Raw genomic sequence first — 11498 nt, 5'->3', positions numbered from 1 at the left:
CACGTGCCCGAATTGCACACCACACACATGCAGTGCAGCTAAGATGCAAATTGCATAGTGAAAGAGAGGACTGGACAGATATGAATGGATCGACCTCACGTACTTGTCCCCTTCCCAACTTTTCCCATGGTTGGGGATCATCGATCAATCCTCTCATCTATCTATCCATCTTTTTCCAGTGCAATCAATCAATCATGTTGCTGCTGCTGTGGCTGTGGATCCAAATCGTATCAAACCCCAAATGGAAACCAGCCTCCCTCCCCAGAAATGGGAACTTATATATGACACATAAACACTACCACAAGTTGAATGGAAGTATAAAAGTATTTTGCATACACAAGAATGAAAAGCCACAGAATGATATGAGATCTAATTGATTAATCTCGGATGTCTAGAGTATTTACAAATTAAGTAGCAGCAGTACTGTAGTATATACGGTTTGGTTGGATGGTAATGGGTATATATATATATATATAATCTAGGAGTATATATGTGCGTGTTTCGTTTGTCAACTAATATAATCTTGGGTTGTTGGCTGGTGATGGTGAGTTGATCCGGCCGGCTAGCGCGAGATGTCCGGCTTGGTGGGCGAGCATGCCATGGTGTCCACGGACGACTCCCAGCTGAGCTTCACGGCGGACGCGTCGTGGTGCGCCGGCGCGTACTCCTCCAGCGCCGCCAGCAGCTCGCCGGGCGTGGGCGCGGCGACGATGATGTGCCTCGCCGCCGGCGACACGAACCCCTCGTCGACGGCCCGGTCGATGAAGTCCAGCAGCGAGTCGTAGTACCCCTCCACGTTGAGCAGGCCCACGGGCTTGTCGTGGATGCCGAGCTGCGCCCAGGTGATCACCTCCAGCAGCTCCTCCAGCGTGCCGTAGCCGCCGGGGAGCGCCACGAAGGCGTCGGCGCGGCGGGCCATCTCGGCCTTGCGCTGGTGCATGCCGGACACGGCCTTCACCTCCTCCCCGCCGGGCGTCTCGCCGATGAGCTCCCGCGGGAGCACCGACCGGGGCACGACGCCCGTCACGCGCCCGCCGCCGCCGTGCACCGCGCGGGACACCAGGCCCATGAGGCCCACGCTGCCGCCGCCGTAGACCAGGTCGATGCCGCGCTCCACCAGCTGCTGCCCCAGCTGCACGGCGGCCAGCTGGTACGCCGGCTTCCTCCCCGGGCTGCTCCCGCAGAACACGCACACCCGCCGGAACCGCGAGGGCAGCTTCTTGCAGCCGTTGCTCGCCGGCGCCGGCTTGGGTGACGTGGCCAGCGCCACCGTCGTCGTCGACGTCGGCGCCTCCTCCTGCTGCTCCATGTGCGTCTGTCGTCGGTAGACAATCTAGAGCTAGGCGAGAGTATGTATGCGTGTGTGCCGGCCGGAATGGGGAAGGAGAGGTAGTTGAGCATGTGTGGATGAGTATATATAGCCTACTGTTGCGTTGCGTTGCGTTGGCCTTGGTCTTCATCTCCCTCCTCCTAGCTGCTTGGATGGGGACTATATAATAATTATCTCCTAATCTTTATCTCTATCATATTTTCTTTTAACACAGTATAGACGTAAGGTTTCATTTACACGCGATATACTCATCCCTATGAACACATATAGACATACCTTATCCCTTCGAGAGACTGAACCGGCATATCATCCTGAGATTTATTAACACATCCATTGTTGTCGTTGCTAATTAAGCTGTGGGTATTAGCTATTGTTGGCTGGAGAAGATTCTGGGCGATCCCCTCTCGTGGCTTGATCCACCATCTCTCTCTTCCGAGTCAACCAGCTCGGTTTGATTATACATCAATCTCATGTGCTATACATACATGTTCCTAGTTGCAGATCAACAAAGCCATTAAATTAGTTTTTTTTTTCCTTCCAAATCCATGACACAAGAATGAAGACATACGGAGTACTAGTACATCTCGGCGATCTCCTCTCGTGGCTTGATCCATCTTTCGGGAGTTAGTATATAACTATATACATCTTATCTGTATATATATATATATATATCGAGTTATCTACCTGCCGTTGATTGGTCCATCTGGACGACGGACACGACGGAGGTGCACAAATGTACATACAAACACATGCGTCTCTGTTGTGCAATTAAGGCGCTGAGGTGGCACGGGTGGTCCCACGTGTCCACTTGCGCCACTACCATCTAGCCACTTGTGCCACTACCACTCCACCTGTCCACCTGTGGGCCCATCACTTCCACTATTTCAATTCACGGCATGGCCACAAGATTATCTATATACATTTTTCTCCTCAGTTCTGTTTCATTTTCTACGCTTTTTCTTGAAGAACTTGCACCCGCCATGCAGTGGCGGATCCAGGCCAATGGATGACGGTGTGCGAACAATGATAATATTCGTACAAATCTATTTATTCAAATGTTTACAACTTTTTCTCTATGATATAATTGCCATTACCAACACAAGTTAACAGTTTAGTGAAAAACCAAAAGATTAGCCACATGATTGCTTGCATCGACATGTCGGGAATAAGATCTTGCTAAATTGTTGTACTAGTATCTCGCTGCAAGGCCATGAGATACCGGAAGACAGATCCCCGATCTAGACCAGCGGTCCCAATTGGGCAAAGCCAACATCTTTGACGGTAGCTCCTTGATCCCTCGTCGACGACATCGCCCTTGGGTGTGCCTAGTCTGACTCATGTCTCCTTTGTCCCTCTATGACCGCGCCCCCTTCCCGCATTGCTCGTCATCTATCTCCCGCCCTCTTCATCCATTTGGCAAAACCAAACAATGTGGGAGGGGGGGGGGGACTGAGAAGTGAGTAGTTCGCTGGCAAAGTACGATGGCGGAGTTGGTAGTCGAGAAGCAAGGAGCAGAGTTGAGAATTTGCAGCTGCAAAGGGTTTTCCTAAAAGAAGCAAATAACATTGTTTAATTACGCAAAGTGTGGTATCCATCAGGTGCAAATATTTTCCACCCCACTTTCTGGCGATTGGATGGACGAATTTTAACCAGACAAGAAAGTTGGACAGCCTCGACTGTCTTGTCTTTGATCTGGTACAATGCTGGGTCAGTCAAAGCCCCCTGCATCCCAATTTTTTTACACACGAAAAATCCTGGCAAAGTAGTATTATCTGCTCCGACATGTCAAACAGTTAGTGAGAGAGAATTAAAAGAACGAAAGAAAGAGAGTTGGAGCTTAGCTGGGCCGATTGGGAGAGGAGTTGCAGCTGTAGAGGGGGACATTTGGCTGACTGCAGATACTTAATATACTAAAACCGGGACACGTGGCAGCCTCCCAATGGGATCCCAGTGTGTCGTCCCACAACTCATTGTCCAATCGATGTAAGCCATGATGTCACTCCTCTCTCTTTTCAGTTCTTGCTGATGTTGTTGGGGAATCGGGTCAAACTACACGGTTTCCCTCTCTCTCCATTTTCTATACAATCTAGCTACTAGGACAACATAAATTAACCTTAATCATGCATGCTAAACAAGTTTTCCCACTCTTTCTGCAAATTAGGTGTGTATACAAGCCGGTCACCGTCAATTATAGACGTGAGTAAGTGGGATTAGGGAGGTGTGAAACACAAATATATGGCTGTACAAAATTTGTTAATCGCGGGGGCTCGATCTTAGGTGATGGAAGCAAAGATATAATCTCCCATTACTGTTGGAAAACCCAGTCACTAATTGGTGGACTGTGCGTGATAGCATAAAACCGCGAGCTTTTGTCGGAGGGATTGCTTTCATTTTGATGCATGACACGTTGTCGATAAATCTACGAAAAGAACATGAGTAAATCATCTCTCCGTTTTCCTTGTAATTTATGCATACAGGTCGAGTCTTTATCAGTTCTAGACGTCTGGCTGTAAAGATTGTTAATCGTGGGAGCCTGATTAACATGGTGATGGAAGCATGATCTCCAGCTAGCTAGATCCCATTTGTATTTGGAAAACCCAGTCACTAATTGGTGGACGGTTAGCCATGTCGTCGTCTATGGTAAATAATAACAACCAAAACACCGTGCTTTGTCGGAGGAACTGTTTTAGTTGTGCTCTCGCGGGACGCGTGATGTATTGTTAATCATATGCTTGACAGTAATTAATGAACTAAACCCGGTCCAATAGCAAGGCACCATAGATTATATTGATGAATTCCTCATTAAAGATTCCATTCCTGCTGGTGTCATTTGACGATTACTACACCATCCGTACTACCCTTGATAGAGGAGCTAGATAGTGCGATTAATCAGCTCAATAATGCAACAACCTGGCTAGTAGTGGCCCATGCGATCCACACACTTGCATACATGATTGCCTTTTTCATTTCTTTAGACAGATGGAGACCATCAAAGGGGAAGAGCAACATGGACAAATGGCTCATCAAAGTCAGCTGTATGTGTGGCTAGTTGAAGCGATTTTTAGTGATGAATGGAGTGGCAATCCAACATGCATGGATCCATCCCATCAAGAACCTCTTAGTATATTCGTTCTGTCGATCTAGCAAAAGGAATCGAATAATAACGACCACTCGTATATAAGAGCTAGCATATCTAACAACATTTCCATTAAAAACAAAGAAGCAAGCAATTGGATTCAAAATTATGTGAAAGAGGACATAGGCCCATGGGATTGATCCTTAGTGTCGAATTCTTGTTAATTATGCATATGGACCGGGTCTCCTTCGATTCTAGACGGTTGACTGTAAAGTTGTTAATCATGGATGCCAGACGGTTGACTGTAAAGATTGTTAATCATGGATGCCTGATCTTGGGTGACGAAAGCTTGATCTCTGGCCAGCTAGCTCCCATTTGTGTTGGGAAATCCAGTCACCAATTGGTGGACGGTTAGCGATGTCGTCGTCTATGGCAATAACAATAACACCATTGTGCTTTGTCGGAGGAACTGCTTTGGTTCTGACCTTGCGGGACGCGTGATGTGTTGTTAATCATATGCACGACAGTAATTAATGGGCTAAACCCGGTCGGATTGCAAGGCACCATTGCTTAGTTAATCCAATTCCTCGTCAAAGATTCCATTCCTGCTGGTGCCTGAGATGATTACTGTAGAGGAGCTAGCTAGTGCGATTGATTAGCTCAATAATGCAACAAGCAGCTGGCTAGTAGTGGCGCACGCAATCCAAACACTCGCATTTTCCCCTTTTGATAGATAGAGACGATTAAGGAGCAGAGCAACGTTGGTGGGTGGATGGATCAAAGTCCAGCTAAATTTGTGGCTACTAGATGGTAGAGAGGGATGGCAATCCAACATGAATCCATCCCATCAAGAATCTCTTAGTGTATTCTCTCATCCAAGGAAATGGGAACCGAATAATAACGACCCTTCATATGCAAGAGCTAGAATCTCCAACTAGGCAGCAGCATTTAGGTTTATCTTAATAATCAAACATTTTGAATGAAAATTGTGCGTGTGAGAACATACACCCATCAATGGGATCCCGGTGCATCGCTCCACCGGCGTCAATCTCCACATCCAAGTTGTGTTGGCACTCCTCTCCTTATTTCCCTCTTGCTGATGTAATTTATCTTTTTTTTAGAAAAAGGAGGTTAAACTCCCGGCCTCTGCATCAATCGATACATGCAGCCATCTTATTAATTATTTCACAAAGGTCTAACAAGAGTATACATCAATCCACCCAAAGCCAACACTCACACCTACAAACTCGATAATATGGAGTGCTCTCACTTCACGTATCTAAGACCGGTGTTGTTTCCAATCCATCCACATAACGTATCGGAAACAATAGCCGGTGCAGCACAACTAAAATGCACACCTCACGCACACGTTTTACCAGCCGCCATCATCCTCGAACCACTGACCCATCTTCAGGAAAGAGATCCGCATCATCCTTGCCAGTCCAATCATCCGTCGACGCCACCATGACACCCAACGGCGTCACCGCCCTGTGCTCATCCGTCCAGATGCGAAGACTCCAAGAGATCTGTCGTGCGTAGCACCTGCCAACCAGGCATGACTCTGCGTAGCACCTGTCGGCCAGGCATGACTTGACAGCTCCACCAAAATACCGTGCAAGACGAAGCCGCTCCACCTCCTGCCTCAGTCCGGCAGCGCTGCTCCACAAACGATGCTCTCAAGAGAGAAACGGCACCGCAGTACCGCCATCGTTCGATCTAGAAGACCAGATCCTAGGGTTTCCCCCGAAGCAGTGCCCACCACCAGCAGCCGTTCAGGACCCACACAGTGCCCACCATCACTCAGCCCTCAAGGCGACGCCTTCAGGAAGGTCACGACATCAAGGACGCCGCCGCCGCCCACCGGAGTTAGGGTTTTCACCCGAGAGGCAAGGAAGGGAAGCAGAGGAGCAGATGTATACCGACGTCTCCAAAAAGAATAATGACGCCCTTGAGTGTCGTCGCCGGCGCGGCCGGCCTGGGCCAACCAAGGGGTTTCCCCCAATCCGAATCTCCTCCACCGGCTTCAACCGCAGGTAGGGCCCCGGCAACCACGCCGGCACCGCTAATAATTCGCAGGAGAGAGGCCCACAGATCAGGACCTGGGGGACGCAGGTGGCGGTGCGGGCAACGGCCGACGAAGGGGAACAACACACCTCCACAAGACGCTTCCAAGAAAGATAGCGGCACCCGCGGGCGTCGCCGTCACGGCTCCGATGAGGACCGGTGCAAGGATTTCTCCCGGAGCTGCGCTGGATATCCACCGCCACCGACCGCTGAGCATGGCCGCCACGCACCAGCCAAGGCCACTGCACCGCGCGGCCTGGACAGTGCTCGTGCCCAGCCGACCAGCGCAGCCTTGCCCGGTTGCCGCTCCCTACCACCAGGGCCGAGTGCCTCGCCAGATCAGGCCATGGAGCCCCGGATCCGCCCTCCGATTGGCGAGATCGCCGACGCGGGGCGCCGCCGCCATAGCCCGAGGGCCGACGCGAGGGGCCCCGCCGCCGCCATCCCCGGGGCGCGCGCGGCTTCGCCGACGTCCCTCCGGCAGCGGCGAAGCGGGAGGGGCGGAGATGGGGTTCGGTGCTCCTGATGTGGCGGAGGAAGCAGGTCGTGAGGTTGAGGAAGGCGGGAACTGGAGATGGGGGAGGGAGGACGGGGGGAAGGAGGGGGGCGAAGCACCCAGCGAGGGCGGCCGGCGGCGGAGGGCGCCTAGTGGCGACGGGGAGAACCCTAACTGGAGCCTAGCTTTTTTGTCTCCACCAGGAACAGGTTCTTAGGCAAGTACTAAATTCGATGTAATTTATCTGAGGGACATACATAAATAATCCTTGATCAAGCATGCATATGTTAAACAAGTTTTTTATCCTACCTTTTTGTTGTTGCAAATTATGTATATACATTAGCCGTCTTTGTCAATTCTAGATATATGTATATATGTTTATGAGGGGCATGTAACCCGGGTCTAAAATATACAACTGTTAAAGTTATTAATCGTGGGTGCCTGATCTTAGGTGATGAAAGACAATCTCCAGCTAGCTCCCATTTGTATATTGGAAATCCAGTCACTAATTGGTGAACCGTTAGCGATGTCCTCGTCTATGCTGGTAATAAAAGTGGGAAACACCTTCATGCAACCATGCACACGAAAGCTGTGGGCATCTATTTTTCACATTCATATGAACTCTAGTGTCAAGGGCTCATGACCTAAGCTGAAAACTTGTGATCAAAAGATGCACACTAGTTTGTGGTTTGATTATCTCTTTCACTTTAGACGTGACGCTGCAAGACTACTTTGACACTATGAAATTATCCTCGTGGGGAGCTAGCCTCCCCTAAAAGCTTGAAACATCAAGAAGTTTTGTGGTAGAAAGTTCTTTAGTTGTGTGTGCGTTATGTGTTGTTAATCATATGCGCCATCAATTGTAATGAATGAGCTAATTAAGCTCGGTCAGGTAGCAAGGCTCCATAGTTTGATGAATTAATCAAGTAAGGGACCACACTCCCTATCATACATCTGATACAAAGCAAACATCAGACTGATCGCTTGCCATTGATCCTTGCAACATCCGACGGCCTACAACACGCTAAAAAACTCCATCCAAATCACCCGATAAATACGCAAGGACGCACGCTAATCTAACTGTCGCCATAACTCCTGTCTTCATCTTTATTCCCAAAATATCGCACCTCTCGTTCCCATTCTCTGCTCACCTCATTGACGAGAGATGCGTCCGCATGCGCCGCCCGCCTCCTCCAGTACCCCAGTGCATCCACCACACACCACTATCAAGCTCACCGTAATCTGCACTGCTTCCGACAGACCGCACCATGGAGCTTCCAATCCTCCTCGGCTCTCTCTGATCTCCCTGCCAAAGCTGCTGAGGTTTGGATCCCCATACACCGCGGCCCCTGGTCCAACCCCGAACCCTCCTGGTCACCCCTCCCGAGCCGTCGCGGTCGCGGCCGCGGCCGCTACCAACGTATGCAGTAGCACGTGAGGAACGGTTGACCAAACATTGACTTTGGGCCCTCAATCTGCATGTCCCTATGTTCAAATTCTTTCCAATATGAAAGTACAGGAGTGCATTTTCTTACTCAAATCAATGCCTTCCCGGATCATGATTTGACTTAGTAGAAGTTGATTTAGGCTCACATTTTGTTTAGTTATGTTCGATGATACTAATCACCTACTTTTTTACAGCCAGGATGCTAATATTCGTTTTAAGATTTGTATGTTTCCACCAGGCCACTCATGTGTTGTGCCTGCAAGATTGTTCTTTTGCTGCAGAGATCCAATGCTTCATATACATCCAATACATGCTTGTACATGCAGATGGATTGACAATACAACCATGCTTCTCAGGTTCAAGAACTTTCTATTGTAACCACTTCCCTTTTGTTTTGTGTTGAATTGCATGAATCTGATGCTCCTGAAATTTCAATGCTACACATGTATCATACTTCTGTTGTTCACTGCATACAGAAGAATTGTACTCTTGTTTTATGTTAAATGGCATGAAATTGATGCTTGCAAATATCCATGCTTTCAAAGTATTGCACTTTAGTCCGGATAGATTGTGTCAATACTCAATAGTCCATAATAAGGTTAAGACACACACACACACACACACACATGCTTCATATACATGCTTTCAATGAGTTTTTTTTATTGATATAGTTAAGTTGTCGCTTCCAAGTAGCCATGCTTCCTACTTTTATTTAGTTGTGCTTTCTTCTTTCTCACCGCATGCTTCTAATGTACATGCACATGCACTCGGCTCCAAAATGCGCTTCTTTGTTGTCAGCAAGATGCCTTGTAATGAAGATGAGTGTGCTATAACGGAGACAAACCAGTCACGACTCTAAGTTGTCAGTTGTACCGGAACAACAAAGTTGAAGAGAGCTCGTGGCACGCGTAGATCTTGCGCATGACCAGATCTAAAAAATGTTTTTGCAACAATCTTTTATTTAGTTGCAAAAATGAGTTGTAATGTCTTATGAATTTATTTCAATGCTTGGTCTTTATTGTTTTGCTTGCTGACGATTACTTTGTGAAGCAGATGTGTCAACATACAAGAAAAATGCTTCCTTTACACAAAATATTCATTTCCTTCTCCCTAAATTATATCATATATTAAATCATTCCGTTGAAAGATATTTTCTGTCCCACCACAAAACATATGCTTCCATCAATTTTGGAATGTTTCCATGGCACCAAAGCTATCTCATTGTCACATGATAATGCATCTCGGGAAAACATGGAAATATGTAAATGATTTTCGGAAGAAATTCTTGGAAGCAGGAAACGAATCATATAATGTAATTAGTGGAGACCACCTACGACCGGGCCCACCTACATAAAAAAAGAACAACCACCGAACACATGCATGATGCATGCATAGCAATTACGATGCACTAATCAATTAATGCTTCAAATTCAGAAATCACTCTGGAGTGTTTACTAACCATTCAGAAATCACTCTGGAGTGTTTACTAGCGTGTTTACTAGCCAATCTGACGACCACCATGCGTCTAATCGGATGGCCATGGATACGAAGCAAAGCATAAGTAGTTTGATGCCTAGTGCTTTTCAGTAACTAATTCCTCATCAACGATTCAATTCATCTTGATGTTTTTGATGATTACTGGATCCGTACCGCTCCTAGTGGGACTAATCAGCTGAATAATGCAACCTGGCCAGTAGTGGCCTAGGCAAAAGGCAATCCAAGCACTCGCATAATCGCCATCCCTTTTTCATCTGTTCCACAATCAGACAGAGGACTTAGTTCATTCTTACAAACAAAATGTATCGATCTAAGTGAAACGAGCGCATAAGGGGCAGACGAAGGAGGAGCGGATCACCACAAATTTCGATGGATGGATGGATGGATGCTGATCCATTAAAGGGTGAGTGAAAGGGAAATGAAACCAAATATTGAAGACAACATTTTTTAATTCTCGATGCATCATGTGAAGGAAGAAACAATGTAAGCAGGGCCGGCCCATAGGCCGGGGCAATGGGGCGCCCGCCCTGGGTCCCTGGGAGATAGGGGCCCCGGCCCAGGTAGTAGCATAGTATATGTTTTGTGATATTTCTTTCTTAGATCCAGAAAATAAAAGGAAAAAAATAAATCCCAAGACACTACCTAGTTAGCGTCGATGGATCAAAAGAATCGATCGCTAGTTTGGTTTTCTTTGTCCACAAGGGCCCCATTTGGTTTTCCCGTCCTAGGACCCAAAATATGTATGGACCGGTCCTGAATGTAAGGACAGATAGTGAAGTTTTTATTTTATTTTAAATCAATGACCTTAATAACTTTGTAAGAATGAACTTAGTGGCCGATAATTCAATTTGGAACCCGAGCTCAGATGCACCTGATAAACAGTAAAAAACAATTAAAAAAATGCCATTTTTTTGTGGTAAAAGGTGCATGAGTGCGCGATGTCCGTGCCAAATTTCAGAGCGTTTTGAGCATTTGAGCAGCTCTCAACAAAAAAAAAATCAGGTTGAAACAGTGCAAATCAGTAAACTTTCTCAGAGACCCATTTTTTTCTTTTTTGCTGAGAGCTTCTCAGATGTTTAAATGTTCTTAAATTTTGCACAAACATCACGCATTCAATCATCTTTCATCACAAGAAAATTGATTTTTTTGAACTTTTCTAGTATTTTAAATGATTTTACTGCTCATGCCTGGGCTCATCTGAGTCCGGGAGCCAAATTGCCGCATCCCTTAGAGCAAGTACAATAGAGATGAGTCAACTGGCTATAAGGAATAAATTAGTATATTTTTGCTTAGTTGGAGGAGAGAGAAGGTAAGCGGACTCTTAGTTAAGAGCCAGCTCTAGCACGTGCTCCTATACACTTTGTGAGAATGAAAGAGTGGTCATATAATAAATAAGTAGTACACTCTTCTAATCAACTATTGTACATGTTAGCTATAAGATGAGCTATAGGTGACATGGTATATATGAGCTTAGAGCCGGCAGCCGGCTCTACTATTGTACTTGCTCTTAGGCCTTATTCAATGCTAGGTGCTTAGGGAAGTGCTTAGAATAATAAATTGGGTTTTTCTGAAGCATCGATGCCTATTT

At 46.9% G+C, this 11498-nt stretch overlaps 1 protein-coding gene across 1 annotated transcript; it reads right to left on the bottom strand.

Annotated features, from left to right (window-relative positions):
* Nucleotides 1-305: 305 nt before the first annotated feature.
* Nucleotides 306-1457, bottom strand: LOC123399658 (probable cytokinin riboside 5'-monophosphate phosphoribohydrolase LOGL5). The gene has a single exon (XM_045094052.1). The coding sequence runs from the start codon at nucleotides 1307-1309 to the stop codon at nucleotides 563-565; it is 747 nt and encodes a 248-aa protein (XP_044949987.1). The 5' UTR covers nucleotides 1310-1457; the 3' UTR covers nucleotides 306-562.
* Between the last annotated feature and the right edge of the window lie 10041 nt (nucleotides 1458-11498).

Source organism: Hordeum vulgare, chromosome 5H, assembly GCF_904849725.1.
Source record: "Hordeum vulgare subsp. vulgare chromosome 5H, MorexV3_pseudomolecules_assembly, whole genome shotgun sequence".
Lineage (NCBI taxonomy): Eukaryota > Viridiplantae > Streptophyta > Magnoliopsida > Poales > Poaceae > Hordeum > Hordeum vulgare.
The sequence above is the reverse complement of the archived record's forward strand: the minus strand, read 5'-3'. Positions and strand labels throughout refer to the sequence as shown.

Coding starts and splice junctions, on each gene's coding strand:
- LOC123399658 (XM_045094052.1), bottom strand. CDS start 1,309: ATGGAGCAGCAGGAGGAGGCGCCGACGTCGACGACGACGGTGGCGCTG.